The sequence below is a fragment of the Uloborus diversus genome, chromosome 6, assembly GCF_026930045.1.
Source record: "Uloborus diversus isolate 005 chromosome 6, Udiv.v.3.1, whole genome shotgun sequence".
In the NCBI taxonomy this organism is placed as follows: Eukaryota; Metazoa; Arthropoda; class Arachnida; order Araneae; family Uloboridae; genus Uloborus; species Uloborus diversus.
Window position 1 is genome coordinate 66,687,979 of NC_072736.1, and position 25,624 is coordinate 66,713,602.

The 25,624-nt window shown below is 33.1% G+C and overlaps 1 protein-coding gene across 1 annotated transcript; it reads right to left on the bottom strand.

The window, feature by feature from the left end:
* Window positions 1-285: 285 nt before the first annotated feature.
* Window positions 286-23,094, bottom strand: LOC129224046 (pseudouridine-5'-phosphatase-like). Its single transcript, XM_054858444.1, has 4 exons — window positions 22,992-23,094; window positions 8,945-9,163; window positions 1,343-1,575; window positions 286-512 (listed from the first exon to the last, which is right to left on the bottom strand). Exons 1-4 carry the CDS (start codon window positions 23,047-23,049, stop codon window positions 339-341), a joined length of 684 nt encoding a protein of 227 aa, XP_054714419.1. The 5' UTR covers window positions 23,050-23,094; the 3' UTR covers window positions 286-338.
* Window positions 23,095-25,624: the final 2,530 nt, after the last annotated feature.

A 25,624-nucleotide genomic window follows, 5' to 3' on the forward strand; every position in this document is an offset into this window, starting at 1 on the left:
ATGAAGTTTAAGCTGCGCCGTAGGAGGCCTTACAGGAGGTTGCGAAAAAGGGTTTATGGGAGTGCTTCCAAAACTCATACAAACGTTGGCAGAAGTACATAGTCGCTCAAGGTGACTATTTTGATGGTAGATGTACTTCGGTGGTATGAACTACTCAGGGAAAGGTTTTATACAACTTGCCCCCGAACTTTTGGATTGTACCTCGTAGACAATTTATGTACACTCAGTCATAAAATGACATTACAGTAAGTGAGAGACAATTAAATAAAAATTCTTTATTTGCGTAAAAATAGTTTCTACTTCACAGGAATGCTATTTATAACAAAGCTGCATCATTTTTAGTATGGAGGTAGGCCGAAAAGTTCAGGCTGGAAATTTTCTAAAGAAGTTAGGACTAGAGTTGCGTTCTCGCGTAGTTTCGAGTCCATTCTTGGATCGGGAACCATTACTACTTGCATACCAGCGGCTGCTGCTGCTTCGACTCCATTTGGAGCGTCCTCAAACACCAGAACCTAAGTGCAAGAAAAATTGAATTGTTTTAAAATGTACATATCTCATAGTTGGGGACCCCCCCCCCCCCCCAAAAAAAAAAAAGAAAAATAAATAAAATAAAACAATTGGTTTCGTTGTTTTTTCATCACGTTGAAAACCAGCAGGGTATTCTACCTAAAAACAGGAAATTATTGCTCGTGTGTTACAGCGTACGAAAAAGAAACACTACATACACACTACCCTACAGGGTCTTCCATACCTATTACTCAGGGTTCGAATTGAGTAGTCGTTAGTTCTATTTTGCAACTAAAAGTTTTAGTGTGACGACCAGTTAATATCCAGTTGTCCTTTTCGACGTCAAACTTTTCTTTTCTTTTTCTTTTTTTGACGAACCTAATTTTACGAACTGTTAAGTTTTTTACTAGATTTATACACAATTCAGAAAATTTAGCTTGAGCTGCTGAAATTGTTATAGAATTACGCCTGAGCAGAATATTTTGGCAACTTCAACAAAAAAGCTAGGTGCTGATGATGCCCAAGTTTTACATCATAGTTTCGAACTTTGCATGTGGAAAAACCAGTTGTCGGAAGACAGCTGCTGTTTTAAATCTACACCAGGAGCAGATCAACTCTTAATCTATCACCTCCAAAGGTATTGATTTGGAATGGGAATTCGGATGACTTTATAACCCGGACAGATTTAACGTTCACCGGTCACCATTAACGCACACGAAAGATCTTTGACTGGGTAGTCAGCGAACTAGTTAGTCCAACGCCTTGCAGATCAGGTCACCACGGCAACACGTAAAAGATACATAGTATATGAGATTACAAACTTGTACTTTCGTACCTTTTCTGGCAGAGGATTATCTGGGAAACGATTCGCGCAGACGAGAAAAATGTCGGGTGCAGGTTTTCCATTAACGACTTCAGGATCAGTTGACCCGCACACTACATGGTGGAACTTGCTAATGAGTTCTTGGTGATTTTTCGTCTTTATCTCGTACGTGTGTTGCTTGGAGCTCGTAGCGATGGCAATAGGGACTTTATGTTCATGTAAATGATACACCAGCTTCTCCACACCTATGAATTAGAAAACGTATACAATTTTTTTTAAACTTGAAATGCAAAATCCATTCAGAAATCTACGGTTACTTCTTTTAAATACTATTTACTTTTTTGTGGTTAAAACAACGATCAACATTTTCAGTAAAAATGAACTTTCAACCGTCAGAGTTTCCCAAACTGTGGTCCACGAGTCGATGCCATGGGGTCCACGGTGCTATCCAGCTAAAACGTTAATTGTGATTGAAGAAAGCGTAACGATATTTTAATTCCAAAAAAAGAGCACATTTATAAGGAATAAAAAAGTTCCTGCTTAAGTAAATGCAGGACGCAGCTCCCCCCCCCCCCCCTCCCCGGAACTCTCGGAAGTAAACACACTGCATATTATCTAATTTTGTGTACATGACAAAATTCATATTGTTTAAAAACTGCCAGGGTAGCGTTTGCCCGAACGATAGTAAATAATTAAAATTCTAATATTTTATTTACTAATAATAAAGCTCGAAGTCTGTCTGTCTGAATGTCTGTAGGATGTCTGGATCTCTGTGACGCGCATAGTGCCTAGACCGTTCGGCCGATTTTCATGAAATTTGGCACAAAGTTAGTTTGTAGCATGGGGGTGTGCACCTCGAAGCGATTTTTAGAAAATTCGATGTGGTTCTTTTTCTATTCCAATTTTAAGAACCAAACTATCATAAGATGGACGAGTAAATTAGGAAATTATCGTAACGTGGAACCGTAACATGGGTACAAGCCAATTGGCGTGATACGAAATTGTCATAACGTGGAACCGTAACATGGGTACAAGTCAATTGGCGAGAAAATTCACTATACATTATTTGTAAATATACAGGCGAACCAAAAGACCTTTTAATTTTTCTATTACGGGCAAAGCCGTGCGCGTACCACTAGTAAGCTATAAAAATGCTACTCATATGAAAAATTAACATACTTAAACTGGGCTAACAGTGTTTTGTTCACTAACTTCAAAAGTTCATTTTCATTCGTAAATTTGTTGTAGAAATTTGGTGATAATATTTTTATTCCTAATTGCACTTCAAATAGAATTTTACTTCCATAACTCAAACAAATAGTGTAAAAAGTGAAAACCAGACAAGAGCTCTGAAAAATATACAGAACAATAAATAAATAAAATTTAAAGGGAAAAAAAAGCGTAAAAATATATTTGAAAAAATAGATTTAACTGTGTCAATTTCTTTTTGCAAGCCGGGGGAGGGGGGGGGGGGGGGGTAGAAGGCGGTCTACGAAGTTTGTAATTTTTTCGGAGGAGGTCCGCGGAGATCTGAAGCTTGGGAACCTCTGATCTGGACAATTGTCTTAAAAAGAGATACAAATGGTCAAGCTAAAACTGTATTCAAAATGAGGGATTAGGGGAGAGCGTTGTACTTTGGAACGAACAACATAGCACTTCCATCAATTGAGCCCTAACAAAACTAACCTGCTCGCTTAGCCATCAAAGTTAATGTAGAGTAACTAGCAACTTCAAATAGAAAGATTTGTGGCAACTAGGGAGAAAAAATGAAAAAAAAAAAATCTTCGGTAAGTACTTTATTATTATTAATTCAATCATTTTTTCCAAATTAATGAATGTAAAAATTTAATTAAGATAGTGAATTGAACTTTCAATTGTGTTCTATTTTATGGTATGGGTAATTAATCAGAATAACCAACCGCAAACACTTTCACGGGCCATGCTTTTTTTTCCCCAATGTGTTGTACCTTGGGACTTAAATTGTATCTTAAGGCATCCCAGTACCTTAGTAAAACGGGAACGAATACTTTCTTTTTAAGAAATGAAGCAATGAATGAAATGTATGAAAAAGAAATAAGGTAGGTGCGGGTAATAAGGCCTACCTAAGGGAGATTTGGAATAAAATGGAAAGAAAATGATCCGAATCAGCAAATTGCAAATTTAATTAAAGTACCATTCAATTACTACACCAAAATAACAAAAAACGGCCTTTCTTGCCAAAAACAATTATAAAATTAATTATTTAAATAAACCTTGCAATTGGGCCTTATTATACTACTGTAGGGTAATAAGGCCTAATATTTTAACACTCGTAAATAATCAAAATAAGCTATTAACATTGGTAACTGAGATCATTTGTAATATCCTTAAGCATTACTCATGCTGAAAATCTTTAAAATAACAAAAAAAAAAAAAAAAAAAAATTAACAGCCGTCAGGGCACTCAAAAATATCTTCGTCATCGGCTGTCAAACCAAAGCTTTGCTCATGATACCACCTGTTGCATTTTGAACAGGGCCTCATGTCAATCATTTTATCCTCCTCACAAGCGTGACAGTACCAACAAGCATCGTTTTTTTTTTGTGTGTGTTTTTTTTTATCGTCTTTCTTTGAGGGTTGACGTCATTTTTTGCTTTTTTCTCTTTTCTATATTCTTCAAACAGTTCTTTGGTGACTTTAATTCCTCGATAATTAATAGATTTTCTTCTTAAAATTGATGTTTTTTCAGTATTTTTCACTGGAGTACGCATAAGCTCCTGAACTGTTTTTTTTTTTTTTTTTTTTTTTTGAGCTAGTGGTACATTGTCCTCTTCATCGTCCGAACTAGAACCGTAAATCATGCCGTACGTCGTTCCAGGAGGTTTGTTTGGGGTACTATTAATTACTTCATCTTGTGCTGTCGATGTGGAAGGCCTTGGGGTTATTGGCGTGAGGGAGGTGCGAGGTTGCGAATTTTTTTCTTGAAATTTGTCAGCTTCGGGAGCTGGAATTTCTGTTAATACAGACGGAGCAAAAGCTGTTTCTGAAATAGCCTGTGGATTCAATAGATACAAACCAGTGGCTTTAAAGCCGCTAGTAATGTTACTATGTGTCATGCATTTAGACCAGATATTTGAAAGAATAACATTAAACCGTGCCTTGGTGAGCTTTTTGTCTGGGTTTTGTTCCATAAATGATAAAACTTCTGCATCCCAGTGGTGTTCAAATGATCGATAGACGGCTTTATCAAGGGGTTGGAGTTTATGAGTGGTGTTCGATGGTAAACTGTATAATGATATATCGAGAAAATCGGCGACTTCAACGATTGTTAAGTCTAGGTGACAAGCCGCTCGATCAAATATTAAAAGGGACTTTCCTGCACTTTTAAATCTAGATAGGTGCTTTAGAAATTCTGTAAAAAGTTCATTAGCCATATGACCCTTTGTAGATTTTTCTACCAAAGAACCCGGTGGCAAATTGTCATATATTTCTGCCTTCAACCGTTTGCCTTTAAATATTATCATTGGTGGTATAGCAGCACCAAGTGCATTTACACATCCAGCTATTGTAACACTTTCGGCGTGTTCCGAAGACTGTAAATAAACTCTTTTAGTCCCCTTCTTTGCCAAAACAGTCTGCTGGTGGTGAATTGTGAGACGGCAACCTTTCTCATCCATGTTGTATATTCTTTCAGGATGACTTCTCAAGTCCAGATTATCATAAATTTCATTCAGTCTGTTAAAGTGATCATTAACGATAAATTTGTTAAGCTTTTGAGCTCTGGCCGGTTTCATAAATTGAGCTTTTCGTCTAGATATTTCCGGGTGTCTTTTCATAAATGCTTTAAGCCAATCTTTACCAGCAACTTTAGCAAGTTTATTAAAATTATGCTTTATGTTATTAAGCTCACAAAATTTATAAACCAAGCGTCGGAGAATACGTGGTGTCACAGGCAACCCTACTTCAGCAAACCTCAAAATTCTGATGACAAGATCAGCTTCCTGGTCATCAATGAGAATAGATTTTCTGCCAAGTGTTTTTTACAAACTTCCAATCTGGAAATGGTTTCTAATGGTTCTCCTGGGAACATTATACCTCACAGCTGCTTTATATGAGCTCAGCATACCTCTTCTTACTGCTTGGACAGCCGACACTAAGTCATTATCAGACCACAGTGCTCGTTTGGGGGGCATTGTGATGTAGGCATTAAAATAAGAATTAACCAAGTCGTAAACAGCCGCAATTACTAATAAACACTCATACCATGTTGAGAAAGGTTCAAAATAAGATGCACAGCTGAAAAACTACGTTACAAAAAAAGGAGTATAATAAGGCCTACGGTCAACTTTCGTAGGCCTTATTAGCCGCTGACGTCAAATTTAAAAAAATACAAAAATATACACTAATTCGATCATATTATTTCACTCAGACATGAAATATCGATAGAAGCATTCAAGACAGATAACTGTAGCGCAAAACGATGCATAAAAGTATGATATTACAAAAATTACTTACATTTCAATCTGACGATTTTTTATTATTCGTGTCTTACAAGCGTTCCTTGAAAATGAATCTGGGCTCGCTGGTCAAAACAACAGCATGGCGTTGCGACCAGTTTGAGGTGCCATCTGGGAGTGTAAACTATCTACGATAGCATTTTTGAGCGGCTACAACCATTTTAAATTATATTTTCGCTGTTTAGGCCTTATTACCCGACAGGCCTTAATACCCGCACCTACCTTAATATGCAAACTGCCATCACGCTAAGCATCGGGATCTTCAATGCGTCACAGCAATCACTCAAGCTCCCAGTGAATTTCAGTGCATATGACACGGTCATGCACAAATCTGGTGGCTAAAGAAGCCTTTTTTTTTCAACTATGTTTTTTGTATTTAACATTCGTTGAATAAGGTTTATTTGTTATATTTAATTTTGCATTTAGTACCGAGGTAAAATACCCTTCATCTCAAGATACAACACCCTGGATCAAAACAGGGCCGTCCCGACGGGGGGGGGGGAGCGGGGCAATCGCCCCGGGCACCACGAAATGAGGGGGCGCCGCAAGGCGCCCCTAGTTTTGACGGAACACCATGATATTCACACGAAAACGATATTTTCACGAGGGGCGCTTTGCAGCGCCCCTCATCATATAAAATGCACCGATTGTATAAAATTAGGGGTGCCTTGCGGCGCACCCTCATTTCGTGTGTCATAGACACATAGTGATAGATACTGAATGATAGATACTGTGGAATCATTGCAATGATTCTCTATTTTTTCCTAGGGCACGAAATTATGCCTCTCTCTCTAAGTCTCCAAAACATTCGTTTCCTTTGTATCATTGAAGCAGATACAATTTTTGGGAGTATAACTGTTTAGAATCAAACAAAAGGTACTTCTCCTTTGTCTAGTTCTCACCAAATTTGCTTGAATTCTGCCCCTGCTTTCAGTAACGTAACCATAAAAAAGTTTTAGAAAACACATTCAAAAAACAAAAACAAAAAAAAAAAAAAAAAATCATTTTGATCGGATAGGAAAAAAGGTCAAAAGTTGTTCGGTCAAAATTTTGAGCATTTAGTTTTAAAATGTTAAATTTCAGCCTTAAAAACGCGATTATAGGCGATGTTTATTGACGTTACGGTAAGGGCTCAGAGACTCTTTTCGATCGATTATTTTTTTAAATAGATTAAAATCAATTCCTTCTCCCCCTGCAAGTTTTCGAAATTGAAGTTTTAAAAACGCAGCATTAAACAAACTGAAGATTTTATGGATAGAAGAATCTGGAGCATTTCCCAGGAAAATGGTTCAAAATTATGATTCAAAAAATTTAAGCAATGTTTTACACTCAGGGGCTATTTAACTTAATTTTTTTTGTAAGTGTCGTTTAAAAAATCTATTGCTTGTGATATTAAAGAAAGGCGGCATGAGGGCCCTTGCACGAATATTTTCTCAAACTCAAGTTTTAAAATGCAATTTCTAAGGCCATATTTTGTAATATTAGGGCCAGTGATTTTTTTCGAAATTAGAGCTCCAAAAACGCCTTTCTGAGCGATTTTTGATGTTGTTGAGTATTTGTGAGCTTCTTCCTAAAATTTACAAGTATTTGATGCAAAAGAATAACAGCTTTGTTTACAACATATATGAAAGCTGGTATTAAGTTGGTACAAGTAAAACTAAAAAACTCTTGAAAAGAATCATTAGATGAGTCGAGATCGATATTTAATTTTGAGGTAATTTACTTCGATAAATACATTTTCTATTTATAATCAGCAAACTATTTATTCGTGTTCTTAGTTTGATCAATATGAATAACCAACTCAATTTTGATTGTTTGTTTTTTGTCTAGCGGAATAATATTTTACTAGATAAACATTTGGATTTTTATCATTTCTCATTTTTCGAAAAGTTTTTGGGGCATTAATGTTTTTCAAATATTCGAAACAGATTCATTGCTTGTGTAATGAATCTGTGTCAAATTGTATTATGCATAGCCCTCTGTTTGTTCTGTTCATTAATAGGCAAAAAAAAAAAAAAAAGTATGTATTATGCATTGATGTTATAACTAACTTGAATTTTCTGGGTGTATAGGGGGGGGGGGCGTCAGTAAACTTTTGCCCCGGGCGTCGTCTGCTCTTCGGACGGCCCTGGATCAAAAAGCAGAACACAGTGTTATACTTTGGGATACTTTGCAAGGGAGTAAAAAGTAACTTATTAGTCTTTTACAAAATATCATATTTTTAATTTTGGATCCTTTAAATGTTAAGCAATAAACTTTTACTTACATTTTTACTATAACCTTTGCTCTAGTAAAGATAAGAATATTTCTTTTCAAATTATCCCAAGGTACAGAGCTTTCCCTACCATCATAGTGTCTCGTGTTGAAAAAATTGAATATTTAAGCATTTGTACCTATTTTGATTTTCGATATTAAATTCAATGAAGTAACCATTAATGACTCGATTCATGAATAAAAATTAAAGAAAAGTATGGGAAAAAATTGTATTATGACACTTCTCGTTAAATTTATCCCTCGATCTCTCAAAAATAAATGAAGAGTTTTTATGAACGTGCAGTTTAACAAAAATACATCTTGTCTTTAAACATAATTCCAAATTCCACCGCTTGTGAAAAGTTAAAAAAAAAAAAAAAAAAAAAAAAAACTGACAAGTTATGGATTTAAAATAACACTTCTCTGGAGAATTACCCTTAATTTATTACCCTTTGCCTATATGCAATCCCAAATTGAGTACCTTAGTCAGTGGAAGTTCATGACGGACCAAACTTCTAGTTTTGCAAGTGTCATTATAAGGGGAGTGGCATTCCCTAGTGTAATGTTTGGGTTCAAAAGCTGATTGGGGCCGAATTCATCGAAATATAAGTCCCTAAAAGGCCAATTTCAGCAGTCTAAAATGGGTTCATGACCTCTTCCCTCTCCCACTCTCTAGATCCGATCTTGATGGTAGTATGAACTGATCCGGAATTTTTTGAAGTGAACGTTAACGCAACTTTAGGTCATCTGTACTAGTTTAACGGGGGAGAAGGGGAGTCCATGACCTTCCCCCTCTGGATCCTGGATCCGCTTGATTGTAGTATGAAACAATCCGGGATTTTCGATAAACACTATTTAGGAATTACCAGGTAAGACTTCTGTATGCAAGAAATATTCTTCAGATAGTTCGCTAATGGCACTTTCATATTCCTCCGGAGTCAATGGCAAGTCCATTTCTTCAACCATGATCTTTGCCGATTCCATAGCTACTTTACCCATGGCCTTTACTTTCATGTCCCACGTGAAAGTTTTCCCATAGCGTCCAGCAACAGCTTGAGTCATTTGGGTGTATACCTTTTCTGTATCTGAAAAGGAAAAAGAATCATAAAAAAAGAAAAACGAAAAAACTCGTGAGGGTAGACGCGCACTGTCGAGTCCTAGGACTTTTCATTAAAAAAAAAAAAAGTCTCAAGCATCACCCCACTTCTTATTTCTACTAAAATCCATCCCTCTCACTTCTTAAATTACTGAAGTTCATCCCGCCATTTTGACTGGATACAATAATAAGCATGGCATCATACTAGCTCTATTATTAAACTAGTATGTTGTGGCTATTACGAAACTTTCTATTTTTCGATATCATGAATTCTTGGATCCAACGTATCGTTCACAAAAATTTTCAATAGTAATTATTTTTTATGTTTAAATATGCTTGATTTGTTATAATCTGACTAAATTTGGCATTTATTCTATTAGTTTTCGCTTAAAATTATCGCAGTTCTTTAAACTTTAACTTGTATTGTTATCTTTGCCAAATATGCACCATTTAACATTATTCTTGGATTGGCGAACAATTTAAGAGATATTGCCAGGTTGACATCTTTTTTGGCGACATTTATTTTTGGCGCTTAACAACCTTTTGCGCATTGCCATTTTTGGCGACTTGCGCTTTGTATTTTTGGCACCAAATTTGGCATAAAATTTTCGAAATGTCACTAAGCTTGGCGACATTTCGAAAATTGAAATCTAAATGGTGTTTCATTGCAATACGTGAATGGATTAACTCTGTAACCTCAAGAAAATACTAGAATCAGGTAAAGGGGATCAATGCTCACACGTATTCCAACAAGGAAGCAATATTCCCAACAACAGGGTAAGGGATTGCCAAATATGCACCATTTAACATTATTCTTGGATTGGCGAACAATTTAAGAGATATTGCCAGGTTGACATCTTTTTTGGCGACATTTATTTTTGGCGCTTAACAACCTTTTGCGCATTGCCATTTTTGGCGACTTGCGCTTTGTATTTTTGGCACCAAATTTGGCATAAAATTTTCGAAATGTCACTAAGCTTGGCGACATTTCGAAAATTGAAATCTAAATGGTGTTTCATTGCAATACGTGAATGGATTAACTCTGTAACCTCAAGAAAATACTAGAATCAGGTAAAGGGGATCAATGCTCACACGTATTCCAACAAGGAAGCAATATTCCCAACAACAGGGTAAGGGACAACAACAGGATAAGGATCCCAACAACAGGATAAGGAACCAATAGGAATGCAAGCATGCATTCCTATTGGTTCCTTATCGGTTCATAAATTTCTCATTGGTGTTTGGCTAATCCGCTATTTTTATCTTTTAAGCTGCATGCTTATCTGCTCTTGGCTTTTGTCGGATGTCTTTTCATCCATAAGCTCATTACTTTTTGCTTTGAAAAAGGCGTTCCCTATAACGGCTAAACACGTGTCTGCAGTAATCTGCTATTGGTGCTTTTTTGACGTTGTTTTTTCTTATTTTACTTGGCAATATGTCACCAAGCTTTTGGTTGCTAAGTTTGTTGCAAACTTGATTAAAAATTATTTTTCGACAAAAAAAATTATTTTTCGAATCTGGTTTGAAATTGGCACTATTAGCGATATTTAGAGAGTTATCACGTTTAAGTTGTCGATATTGGGAAAATTAAACTCTGCAAAACGCTTCTTTTCATCGACAAACTGGGGGAAGGGGGGGGGCATTTAAAGTGTTTCCTTGCTTACTCCAATGTACTATTATCGTTAAATTAGAGTTAGGTCACGTGGTGCATACATCAGATTGTTTAAAATAGAATGAAGTGCATTTGTTCGAAATCTAAACTATTTCCTTCCGTGTCAGGAAGATCAAGGCACAAGGTTGTAATTGCCAACCACCAAACTGATTAGTCTTCACTTAGTTATTATAGTTAAGTCTTGTGTTGGCCAGAAAAATCCATCGAGAGTCTGATGGTGCTGGAGAAAACAAAAAAAGGTCTGTTTTACTTATTTTTGGCGATAAATAAGGGAGAGCTAGCTTATTTGGTAGTTTTTCGCGTAATTTGGCAGATCTGTGTCAATTTGAAATTAGAAAAGTTCAGCCGACGATACTTTAAGCTGAATATTTTATTTTTTAAACTTTCATTTCCTTATTTTGTTTCTGTTTTTACATCCGTCGAATTTTTTACATTTTAGTCGCTTTTAGGATGAAATAGTAGCAGTTTCATTATTTTTTTTACAAAATAGTCGCTTTTTTAGTCGGCAGCGGCAGCCCTGTTCAAATGACAAGCAGGCAAAAATTTTGATTTTATAGTTCTCCCACCCCCCTAGTAATTGTAGTGTACTTTTCTTTGCCGTTTGTTATCAAATTTTGATAATGAATAGCTTTGAATCATGTAAGTGAAAATGCTGCACATCGTTGAATTGTTCAAAAAGGATCAAGCCAATAAATCTGCAACATTTATCAGAATATCAGATCATGCTTATCGCATTAAAATCCACGTTGGAAGAGTATTTGTCCCACCGAAAATCGATTATCTTTCAAAAAAAAAAAAAAAAAGCTTTTATAGAATAGAAACCCTCAGGAAAAAAATTAAGATGGCACACATTTAACCATTAAACCGTCTCAAAAGCCTGCTTTAGATTTAATTGGTTTATTTCTTATTTCATTTCGATTTCAAAAGCACTTTTTGAGAAACTATTTTTTTCTTTTCGTGCAGTTAAAACAATTTTTTTCGTCTATCATTATGTGACATTTTTAATCTATCTTTTTTCTAATTTGAAAAGAAATTTCCATTTTTTTTACAGGAGCGAATAAAAAGAGGGTTTTAAAACTTATGGGATATGAAATATATAGGATAGGATGAATTGCTGTGTTTTTGCATTGACAAAATATTAAATATACTTCGAGCTTTAATTTCAAAAAAATAAATAAATTATTAAATAATAATATTTTGAATTTTTTGTGCTCCTAAAATTATTTTAACACTTTTTTTGTTGATACTATCTATATTATCCTAGAATAATTTTTTGTCAACCCCCAGTAGCACAACAATTTTGGCCAATATCGGTCGAGTATTGGCCAAACCTGGCGTGCGTCGTCGTATGTCGGACGATTTTACCCGATTTTGGCCAATACTGGGCAGTATTGGCATCCCGATACTGAAAAAGTGAAAAGGCTTTATAAAACGTTTTTTAAAAAGAAATTCTGTGTTTAACATAAAGGTAGAACTGTTCTGAGACTTTTTCCAGTAGATTTGGTATTTGAAACTCCTGATTAAAGAAACTGACAGACCTCGCTATTGGCCGATCTAGTCCAATACTGTATAGGCTTGGCCAACTGATACTGGACAAATCAGAAAAACTTAATCAACGGTTACTTTTCAGAACATTTCGCAATTTCCTCCCAAAAGAATAACATGAATACCAGATATTTTGACGAAATTTAGCACTGCAAAAATATATTTGGAAATTTACGCTTCCTGTCTAATGTCCAATGCTGTCCGATACTCAGCAACATTGGTCATCTCAATTATTAAAGTGCATTCAAAACAGTTTTCTTGCAAAGCATTTTGAAATTCAATGCGTGGGTACAATTGGGAGAAGTTATTTTCCAATAACTTCGGAACCTATCATCCACGATAAAGTAATCTACGGTTTTCGCTTCATCCAACATTTGCCGATCTTATCCAATTCTATGCAGTATTGGCATTCTGAATTAAAATATTACTTTTAAAATAGTTTTTTTAGTGAATATTTTGTTCTGTAATTTGTTGATAATACTGGGAAAAATTATACTGAAATAATTTAGGAATCTATTATCCACAAAAACGAAACGTATGGAGGTTCGGTTCTGCCGACATTGGCCGATCGCATCCGATGCTGCGCTGTATTGGTATTCTGAATCAGAAAATTACTTTTAAAACAGATTTTTTGCAAGACATTATAAATTTTTATACGTAGGTACAATGAAAAAAATTCATTTTACAATAATTTATCGATCTATAATACACGATACCGAAATGTACAGCGTTTATCTTCTGCTGACATTAGCCGATCGCATCCGATACTGTGCTGTATTGACAGTCTGAATTCGAAAATTACTTTTAAAACATATTTGTTGAAAGGAATTTTGAATTTTAAGGTGTAGGTTCAATCAAAAAAAGTCATTTTACAATAACTTATCGACTTATATAATCCACGATATAATGTACGGCGTTCCACTTCTGTCGACATTGGCCGATCGCATCCGATGCTGCGCTGTATTGGTATTCTGAATCAGAAAATTACTTTTAAAACAGACTTTTTGCAAGACATTTTGAAGTTTAATACGTAGGTAGGATTAAAAAAAAAGTCATTTTACAATAATTTATCGATCTATAATACACGATACTGAAATGTACGGCGTTTTTATCGTCTGCCGACATTAGCCGATCGCATCCGATACTGTGCTGTATTGTTATTCTGAATTAGAGAATTACCTTTAAAATAGTTTTCCTATTGGATGTTTGCTGCTTCTAATAAGTGGATAAAATTGAGAAAAATTATTCTGAAATAATTTAGGAATCTATTGTCCCCGATAAAGAAATATATGGAGTTTCGCTTTTGCCGACATTAGCCGATTCCATTCGATATTGTGCTGTATATCCAGCGCTCTCTGATGACGCATGCGCAGAGCCGGCCGGGAGTTCTCTCGCTCTCCGCTCCGTCGAAGGACGCCATTGCTGTTGTTATTAGCTTCATTAACTCGTTCTGTGGGTAAGTTTGAAATCGTTTTGTATATTGAATAGAATTGCAAATTTCTTTAAACTAGAATTTGAAATGTGTTATACTTTTTGCATTCACTCTTTGTTCAATACACATAGTGTTCTGAATACCCGAAAAAACTTCCAAATTTGCTTGTGCTGTGATTGTTTTATGATGTCAATAGCGTGGGGGGGGGGGGGGGGGAGGCATTTCAATTAAAACTTTTCAGCATGTGCTATCCTTTATTATAGATTGTTCCTTTTCACGTTTTGAGAATCGAGCTATCTTAACGTTATCGTTAACACTTACAAAAAAAAAAAAAAAAAAAGACGCCGAACTGTTTAGTTCTATATGTTACAGCTATTTTGCTTTGTTTTATATTTTCTTATCTTGCAGAGATTTCATATGGTACAGGGAAATTGCATTTTAGCTGTTTTCAAGCATCGAGCAAGATAAAAACATATAAAATATTCTTTTTTTTTCCCTTGAAAATTCTTCCCGTGCTCTTGAAAAAATAAGTTAGAATATAGTTAGAATAATTGTCATTTACTGTCAAGTATAACGCTTATTTGTGAGGCATTATAAGTATTTAATTTATGTCAACAACCAGTTAATATATTTAACAATTCAGTTTTGAATCAGATATGTACAATTTCTGAACATTTTGAGGCTTCGAGGAAAAAAGATGGAAACTTTGATTCTTTACAAACATTTTTTTTTTTTTAACAGTAATGTTTTGATGAAAATAATTTCATGAATTCACAAATATTTTCAATATTTCAAGTGCATATAACATATTACTTTTCAGGGAAATCCAAACTCAGGAAATGGATAGGTACCGTAGCAAAAGAGGGTTGTAGTAAGTTTATGCTCTCTGACGCTGTTTTTTTTTTTCTGGTGCACTTAACAGTAGTTGGCACTTGACATCAGTTTAAGAAAGTAAAGGTATTGAGTTATTAAAGTAAGCAGAAATAGTATCTTTATCTCTGTTGTGCTGTGTATTTTCTCTGTATTGCGATTTCAGCGGTTGTATACTAAATTGTTCAAAGTTGTATGTAATATTAAATATTTATTTGCAATTTATTTGTGATTTGTGCGTATCCAAGTTATTTGAGATAATTGCAATATAATGGCTGGAAGTGAAAAGATACTTAATTCTATAATAATTGCTTAAAATTGTATCTGTAAAAATTATCATAACCACAAAAGATTACATAATCTAAAAGGTTACTTATTACATCATCCTACTTGCTGGAGTAGTAATTGCTTGTTAGTATTTTAAATAAAAAGCATATATGCCTTCAAGATTTTGATGCATAGAAAAATGCTCAACTAACTACATAGATTTGAGGAAAAAAAGAAATATCTTCAAGTAACGAAATCCCTATAATAGCATATTATAGTGTATGTTGTTATTATATCTCCTTATTTTCAAAAACAAAATTTGAAATGTTTTAATATTTGCTATTTCATATCTAAATGTGAAAAAGATAATTTATAATTATAAAGAGTATTTTGATATTATGGCAAATATGAGTTTAATGTAAACTTCTCATTAACATCTTTAAGTAATTTGATTTGTTTGCATCTGTTAAAATAATTGACTTTTTCGATTACATAATTTTTAATTTTGTCTCAAGAATTATAGTTCAAGGTTAGGAACTTAACTTTAATAAAAGTTTAAATAGTTGTACAAGACTTTCAGTTGTATGTTGCCGTGGTTCGCTGATATAGGTATATCTATATATGATATTTTTCAAATTTATTTTTGGAACTAGGATAGAATGCACTGTAATTTGGTAAAAAATAAAATGCATACTTGAAACATAATAGTAATGTTTATTATTTAGGTTTGTTTAATTACTGCCTTTTTTAATATCTATGTAATTTTCCCTGCCTTAGGTTCAAGTTGTGCCGCTTGTATGACCTCTTGATCTTTTCAGCAGGGAATCCTTCTCAGGCTCTAGAGATGAATGATACCTGTTTGTCCACACAACAGAGCATCTTCGTCCGTCTGGCTTTGAACCCGCAACCCTTTAGTCCACTTCACTGATCCATGATTTGGTAAGTTTGCTCAATAATAAAGCCAATTATAAAAAGTTTTTGTACCGCGATTTTTTTAATTTTCTGTCGGACCAGTGATAAAAACCTTCCAATTGGGAAAACATAAAATAGAGCAATGACTAAAATGTACACATATTGTTAAAAAATATACTCTTGTCCAATATTGAGAAAAATGTGTAGTCTTTACTTTTTTTTTTTTTTTTTTGGTTTTTGGATACAATTTCACTTATAGCAGAATCTGTGCTGACATTTTTTTGCAAATTTACTTCTTTGTTGGCAATAATAAATTAAAACAGCTTTCTAATTTTTTAAAATAGAAAACATTTATCTGTTTTTGGAAATGTTAAAGCATTTCCATGTAACATAGTCAATTTATCTATGTTTAGAAAAATTATTAAGCTGAAACAACACATCTAAATTGATAATTTCTTTCCTGATACATGATTTGGGTCATTCTAAAGTTAATGCAACATGTAATGTCCAAGACTTTAAGTTGTAGGGTAGTTCTCAAAAGGTGGGAACAAAAACATTGCTTTTGAGCCATTTTTAAAATTTTGGAATTTGAAACCAATTTTGCTTTTATTGCATAGCATGTATACCTAGAACATCATACGCAAACATAAAAAGACAGCAGGTATTTATGCAATTTAATAAATAGCAAATTTAATGATAGGTCTGTAGGTAACAGATTTTGGACAAACAGTTGTCCGGTAGGTAACAGATTTTGGACATCATCATAATGAAAGTTTCTGTTTTTGAACTTTTCCAGTGAAAATTTTATCTATTTTTAAATTCTGCAATGAAAAATAGAGGATTTATGAAGTACTTGAGTGACCTTATATACTGGTCTTAAAATAATAAAATTTTGTTATAGTTTTGTAGAATCCGAAAAGAAAAAAAAACATCCATTTTGCCAGCGCAGGTGATCAAGTCGCCAAAACCGACGCTGTTGGCGAAAACCTGAATTCCTCTCTGGTAACCCTTTGCATATCGTACGCTGTGAGTTGTCGCCAATCGGGGTTTGCTTGGCGATTTTTGCCGCCTTTGTTGACTATTCGTTACATCATAACTTGAGTTTCTGTAATTTATGTAATGTTTAATGCATAACGTATTAATTGTGCAAAATAGCAATGGATTAAAGAAATTAACATTATAATAGCCTTTAGTTAGTAAGGTTACAAGATAGAAGAGCATATTATAATATTGAATAAATGGACAGAATTATCGGCATCTAGATCGTAACGCAATTTGGACATCTCACATATATGTTTAAGAAAAGTGATTTTGCTTCAAAGATACTGCATAAAAACATATGAAAAAACTTTAAAATGATTAACAATTGATTTTAAGGATCGAAAGATACCTTTAAAACATATAAATCATATATTTAGTACTCAAATAATAGCATTGTCAAGATTAACTTTTAGACATATACATGAAACTTCCAACGTCCTTCTTTTTTTAAAATTTTTTACACAATAATCTGTCCTGAATTTTTTAATTTGTAGAAAATATTATCAAAGAAATATTCAGTTTGAGATTCATACCCTTAATTTTGTTTTGAAATGGTTGGAAATAATTAAAAAAAAATTTTTTTTGATGGTACATTTGCCCAGTTAACGTTTTGAAAATCCAAAATTGTGCCTTTTAGCAAAGAAAATATATTTTAAAAGTATTTGAGGAGCATTTTTTCCTTAATTTTTAATATATTTAACAATTATTTCCATTTATCATTAATATTCCATAATTTTATTTTTCCATAATTCTTGCCTCTAAACAGTATTATTATTTAACTCGAAACATTTTTGAGTCAATTAAAATGACAGTTATTTTGTGCTGAAGCTTCAAAGTCGAGGTCTGTGCTTGCTCCCACCTTTTGAGAACTGCCCTGTAACCTTTTCCCAAATTTTACTCCAAAGTTAAATGTAAACATTAAAAATTATAGGTCTGACATATTTTTCATTGATACTTTACTAAAATTGAGTACATTTTTTACTTTTTGAATGGGGTTATTGAAATTGTGTCCTATAAAACAACCATGTCCCAACAGCACTTTATTTATTTTTAAACCTTTTTTTTTTTTTTCATGTTATTAATTTTTAAAAATATGTTTCTTTTTCTTTTCAACTCATTATTAACATATTATACTAACATGTTTTTAAAATAAAATTTCAAATTTATTTTTATTTTATGGAAGAAAATCTTTTGTCTCCTGATATTTGTCTCCTGTGATACTGCCTCCTTACTTCTTTAATTATTATAATAAGAATGTGTTACTTAAATATTGTCAACAATAGCTATGTACTTCTTCAAGTTATTAATGTAAAGTAGCCATTTTTTTCGCATGTGCTATTTTTAAGAGTTCCAGGTGAGGAAAAAAGAACTTTAGACATAAATGTCTTTTTTATTTGTCCCCTGTGTTATTATTAAATTATAGAAAGGTTTAATTATTTTATTGTTTAACCCATGTTAAAACTTTCAGGTTGAGTTTAAAGGAAAAAAAAAAACATATACTTTTGCATTGTTTCCATTAATACAAGGGGAATTTTTAATACCATTTTGTCCCTTGTGTTACCTTGATCTTGGTAACACAGGAGACAACAAAGTAACATAGGGGACTTAATTGTTTCTAAGTTTGCTATGTAGTTAAATTTTAAAAGAAAAAACATATTTAGGTTGAAAGAATATGCAGTATTTTAAATTATATGAAAAATATGTCTGTTTAATATAATTGAGTTAAGAAATTGCAAATATTTCTTTGGTTACAACCAAATTTTATCACATTGTCAATTTTAAACGAGTTTGTAATTGTAAGGCTGATGCATATGGTCACAAGAATTATGAATTAAAAACAACAAGTTTTAAATTTAACATCTGAATATTTTCCTTTACATTAAAATTACTTTGACAGTCTGAATTAATTTTGTACTGTGTACAAATTATAACTTTCAATGTATTTAAAAAAGAATGTTTCTTTATCGATTAATTGAACATTTAAATTTGTTTTCTATTTCGAAATTATTTTCTATATCTGATGATTTTTTCAGAAATTATTTTCCGCATCTATTTATTTCTGCATCTGGCAACTATTTTGAAGGCTTTTATACTACTAGAAGCAATTATTTTAATAGCTGAAGTCAGTAGTAGCCCTGAGGAGATTTTATTTTCATGAAAAATAGTGTTTATAGTAAAACTAGTACTAGATTGTCTTAGTAAATTCAACAAAAGTGCACGATTAAGAACTTTTGATTGTGAAGTATCTTTATTTGAATGACAAAGAAAATAGATGACTTACTTTAATACTCATTGTATTTTGAACTTATTCAAGCCTAGAAATATGTCTTTATATTCTAAATATTATTTAGAACATAAAAAAAATATTTCTATAAAATAATAATACAATTATATTTAAAAATTAGAAGAATTAGCATCTAAAGCCTCTAGAATTTCTTTTCCTTTTTGCTTGCAAAATACAACAATTAGAATTGTGAGCAAAAATGAGAAGTTTTATAGAATCTGATCTTAATTTAAGAAATGTATTGATCCTCAAAAATCCATACTCTGAACAGTAGTTTGATAGATCATTTTTGAAAGTAATAAAATTAACAATTTATGCAGAATAAACTACTTAATGATAAAATAGATTTTTTTCTATTTAATTCAATCTAAATTTAATGGTGGTAAGCTAAATCTAAAATAAAAATTTCTTCAAAGTGATTTTCTTATACATTTAATCTGTATTGAATTTCTATCACTTGTAAATTTTCTGCTGTAATTACCTAGCTTAGGATTGTACTACATAAATTTGTTTGATATTGAACCTATAAGTCTTCTCTCTTTCTGTTTACAACAACAGAAATACACAACCATTCGAAAAAAAATCATTTATATCCGCAAATCAAGTTATGCATAATTTTTTCATTTTGTAATTTAAAAATACTTGCTAAAATAATATGAGGGATAATGTATTTGTATATAAGTTATTTTACAGTGTCTAATAATTGCAAGGGTAAATGGGGGCTACCACTAAAAGCCCACAGTGGTCCACGAGCAATCTTCATGTGAACTGCAAACATTTTATTTGATGGTGAACAGCATCATTTTTGTTGCTGAAATTAAATTTATCAAAGAAAACTTTTGGAATCATATGATTTCATCACACATAATTGTTGTAAAAAAATATCTCCATTGTATGTGGTGTCATTTATTGGTTTGGGGAAAAGGTACAAGTTGAGAACTCCCCCCCCCCCCCAAGCCGAAAAGAAAGAAAAAAAAATGTAGGAATCTGCGAGAAATTTTTTGAAAATATAAATTTGCCAAAGTAAAGAGTCTTATCAAAGAGTAAGACATGATTTGGAAAATGTTTCGTTACTGTTATAATCAGCAGTGAAATAATTTTATAGTCTTTAATCATCTCCACTGGAGCAGCAAGAATTTTTACCTGAATGGGAGGGGAAGTCTATAGTCTTGATGTGTTTAATTTTATCTAATTGGTAGCAAATTGCTAACTCTACCGTTTCTACAGTAATAGAATTAGCAGTATATGTTGAAGCTAAGAACTCTGGGGAGAGTTTGACCTTCAAACCATTCTTGTTGTACCACTACTTATGTCAGATTAACTACCAATTAATTAGCAATATCGTCATTTTACACGGATTTCATTACACACAGTTTAAGATTTGACACCGTTATTTCATTATATATGGATGAGTTTTGATTTATGCAGATGCAGCATTAAAATGCATAAAGTTTTTTAAAATTTTCATATTTCAAACTTCTAAGATTGTTGTAATTGATAACAAATGAAAACTGCATTTTGGCATGCTTATTAGGGAGCTTGAGCCATTGGAGACATTTTTAGAGCTCTTTTCAGAAGTAATGTTATTAAACTCACAATTCATAGCTCACTTGAAAAAAAGCTTTTAGAAGTGACAAACAAGAACAAAACCAACAACAATACCAACATTGATGATACTCGACCGAAAGCTTCTACATTTAAATTTTGAGCCATATTTTGACAGTGGATCTTTCTGATTTGTTTATAAAGGAAGATCTCATCATGGAAATGATGCAAGTGACCATGGATGTGCTCATGCCCCACAAAGGAAAAGCCCTGCATAGAAAAATGACTGCCAAAGGAATATCATAAACAGCTCTTGTTCATATTCCCTAAGTTAATTCATATTTTTTTCATTCCATTGTGTATTTGTATTGGAAATAGTACATATTTTTTATCAATGGAATATAACCTCACCTATTTTAACATTACTGTTAAGTCTTCATTTACACGGCGTTTCTGTGGAACGTAACCCCTGCAAAAAACGAGAGTCCATTGTATGTAGTTTACAATTTACATGTTGGTTATAAGTAATAATCCTTACTATGTGTTTGCTTTGCACATTGCAGAGTTTAAAAAAAAGTGTAATTATATTTTAAGTGACTGCTTTTTTCTCTCTCTCTTTAGCAAGTGTAAAAATTAAGTGGGATGCTGCGAAAACAAATGCTATCAGCCGCAGAATCGGCAGATACTTGCTGGAGCTGTAGATTGGGATCATCGGTCTCACAGTATCAAATAAAGGACACTGAATGGTCGAAACGAAGACAAAAAAGCTGATAATATATAAGCACAATATATATATATGTATGTTTTAATGAAACATATTTATGTTATAAATAATATGTATGTTTTTTACATATTACCTAGCTGATAATATGTAAAAAAAAATGAATAAAACATTTTTTCCAAGGAACTTGTAAATATATAAATTGTTCCAAAATATTAATTTAAGAAAAAAATAAGGATTTTGATTATATCATTTATATGAACGAACAAAAACATTTATGATGTCAGTGGGAAGAACTATCATGCTTAAATCTGATCCTTACTCTTAAGAAAATGAATCTTAATTTCCCACAATCTTAACATTTGGCGTAAAAAAAAGTAATTTGCTGCACATTAAAAATCATAAAAAATGAAAGATATTACTGTCGGTAATCTAATTATAAAATAAATGATAAACCGTCAATTTTCCTCTAGTCTAGTAATTGTAGCCGTAAATTAAATCGTTTTAAGACAGAAAGGTCGAGGGACTTTTGACCAGTGCGCTAGGAATAAAACACAAACGCACAGTTCTGGGTTTTATACCTCTAGTGCAGTGTCAAAGCTTCATAACTATGAGTGCCACTTCTCAGTAAAGACACATTCCGTTTTTTGAAAAAAAAATCGTCACACAGATTTCCATCCTTCAATTAAAAGAGGTAAAACAAAACCCTAAAACTGAAGGATGGAAGTCTGAATGCCGATTTTTTTTTAAGACTGAATTCTGTTTTAGCAGTATTGCCCAACACTGGCTAATAGCTACACAAATAATCGGCCAGTGTCACCTGGCCCCATTGGCCAGTACTGGCTCGAGTATCGGCCAATGCTGCAAAAGAGATTGCTACCCGGTATTGGCCAATTTAGTTCTGCCGGTACTGGCCAATGCTCGCATCAAGTATTGCCCAATATTGTTAAAAAGTTAACCGTTCGACGCTGGCCAACCCAACTTTAACCGATATTGGCCAAAATTCGCTCGGAATATCTGCCAATACTGGGGAAAAATTACCGGCCAACATTAGCCAATTTTGATTTGCCAGTATTGGCCAATACTGGCAACGAGTATTGCCCAATATTGTAAAAAAGTTAGCCGTTTTACGCTGGCCGACCCAACTTTACCCGAGATTGGCCAATCTACCAAACACCGTGGTTATGACATTGGCCGATACTGCTGTGCTGCTGGGGACATTAACGTAAAATGCGAAAGACGTTTCTTGTATTCGTCTCCTGATAGCTATCTACATTCAAGCACTATGCTAATCAGATGAAATAACCACGTTTTGGATTTCAGATAAGCACTACATTCATTGAAAACTTGTAATATTCGAAAAATAAACACAGGACGAACGAAACAGAGCCATTCAATGTCCATGATCAACAATGTTCTAAACTGCACACAAGCGCACACATATGAAAGAAAAACACGTTTCAATAAATAGTACCATTCAACAATAACCGTGTAAAAATAAAATAGAGAGAAACTAGAAAATTCTCACCAAATATTAATCCATCCATATCAAAAATCACATGCGTTACCGGTCTACAGCACGCCATAGTTGAAACCTTGTCGTCTGCTCTGCATCAAAAAATTTATTCAACCATTAACTGCAGCAAAAATTTATTCTAAGCATGTGCTGCCACCTGTACGTTAAAATATTAGTTTTATTCAAATCAATATTTAAAAAACTATTACTGATTTTGCAAACGTAATGTAAACTTTCACTTAATTTTTAAAGGATAATAGTAAAAATTATAATTCATGTACCTATTTTTTGAAAAAAAAAAAAAAAAACGCCGGAAATTATTTTGCAATAATTTTAATTTAAGTTGAATATTTTAGAATTATTTTAGAACTTTAAATACACTTAAAATTGTACATTAAAAGTATCCTTTGAATATTAAAATTGATTGAAATAATTCAAATTTTACAAATAAGTTTTTAAAAGTAAAATTTTGTAACGATTAAAACATTTTGTCAGAAAAAATGAAGTTCAGAAGTAGTTGTTTTAAAAAAATTACAAAATACATAAATTGTTGTATTTTAGCAAATTAATCTTCCTAATTCACTCAAAGAAGCAATCTGTTTTATTCTTGGCGACTGCATATCGTTGTATAGTACCTCGTAACATAATTTTGATAGAAATTATTTACAAATTTGTTTCAGTCTTTAAAGAGTTTTTGAGCGTAGTAGAAAATATTATGCTTTAACAGTAGATGGCGCTAAGCAATACAGTAAAACCTCGCTACAAAGCTATCCGATATAACGATAATCCTTCTACTACGATAATATTTCGTGGTCCCGGTGAACTCGCATAGGAAATAATGTTATCCTCCTCTTAATGTTGCAATATTCTATGCAGCAACAAACTACTGAAAAACAATTTTTTTTTAAATTTTCAACCCCCCTTTATTACAATAATTTGGTTTTCAAACAATGAAAAATATCCTATTTTATCAACCTTTTCCCTTGTTTTCCGTTTTTCATAACAAGAAAAGACTAAAGACTTATTGCTTATGTGTACTTATTCCTTTTCTCCACTGTAAGAATTATTCACAGACCAAAAAAAAAAAAAATTTTTTTTGGTGCCTAGGATTTTATAACTAATTTAAGCTATATTTGGGTCGCTGAATCTAAATATAAAATCAGTTTTCTTTATCAGCTCTTATTTTTTAGATCAATGATCATCTGATCACCCTAATGAAGGCGACAGTGATTATGAGGGCATATCATCAATTCCTCATCAACGTTTCAACCAGGATGAGTTAAATGACCTCACCAGAGATCTGAACCAGTCAAAAGAAGCTGCTGAACTACTGGCATCCAAGTTGAACGACAAACATTTGCTGGAACAAGGAACCAAAATCTCCTTTTACCATACAAGAGAAAAGGGTTTGCTACCCTTCTTCTCTCAAAAAGACAATCTTGAATTTTTTTACGAAATTGCGAATTTTACGAAAAGTGCTCTTGGAAACAATGTCTCTTCCTGCATATTTTCCAGATGATTGGCGCCTATTTATTGACAGCTCAAAGCGAAGTTTGAAATGAGCCCTTCTACACAATGGAAACAAATATGGTTCCATACCAATTGCTCACTCAACGAAATTTAAAGAAGAATGCAACAGCATAGGTTTGGTCTTGGAGAAGATAAAGTATCATGAACATCAATGGGTAATTTATGTGAACTTGAAAATGGTAAACCTTCTTCTCAGACAGCAAAGTGGCCACACTAAATATACTTGCTTCTTTTGCCTCTGGGATAGCAGACAAAACACACCACTGGGTCAGAAAAGAGTGTCCTCAAAGAGAAAACATGGACGTTGGGGAAAATAATATCATTATGATTATGGCCCCTTAGTTGTACGAGAGAAAATCATCTTTCCTCCACTGCATATCAAACTGGGCCTTATGAAGCAATTTGAAAATCCTCGTATAAGGCTTGTATGTATGGCTATTATGTAGGCTGTGTATGGCCCATGTAAAAGCTTGTATATAAGAACGAATCGTGCTTTGCATATATAATGGAAAAAATGCTTCCTGCCTTCGTAAATTCGATGAATGAGGCTGAGCGAAAAGCCTGGACTTCATTTGTTGTAGTTTCAGAAAGTTTCTTTGAAACGCAAAGCTGAAAACTATGTTGAACTGTTAAACGAGATGCTAACAGTTTCAAATCCCTTTGGTGTAACATGAGCATTAAGGTGGGTGCAATGTTTACACAGTCACTTAGACCGTTTTCCTGACAATTTAGGAGACACCACTGAGAAAACAGATGAAAGATTTGACCAGGATATTAAAACTCTGGAGGACCGCTACTGAGGAAGATGGAATACGCACATGATGGCAGATTACTGCTGGAATTTAAAAAGGGATTGTCCCGTAATATATTCAAGAATGTCACGAAAAAGAAGCTTCCAAAGCGTTCAGTGAGTAGGTATAGCTTCACTGAGTACTTTTTCCTCTTTCTTTGTTTATTATTAACATTCAAGAATGTCACGCAAAAGAAGCTTCGGAAGTGTTCAGTGTCAGTTGGTTTCATCAATGATTTTTTCCTCTATCTTAGTAATATATCATTATTTTCTCGTATATAATTAGTATATTGTAGTTGTATATATTTATTATTATATAAAAATA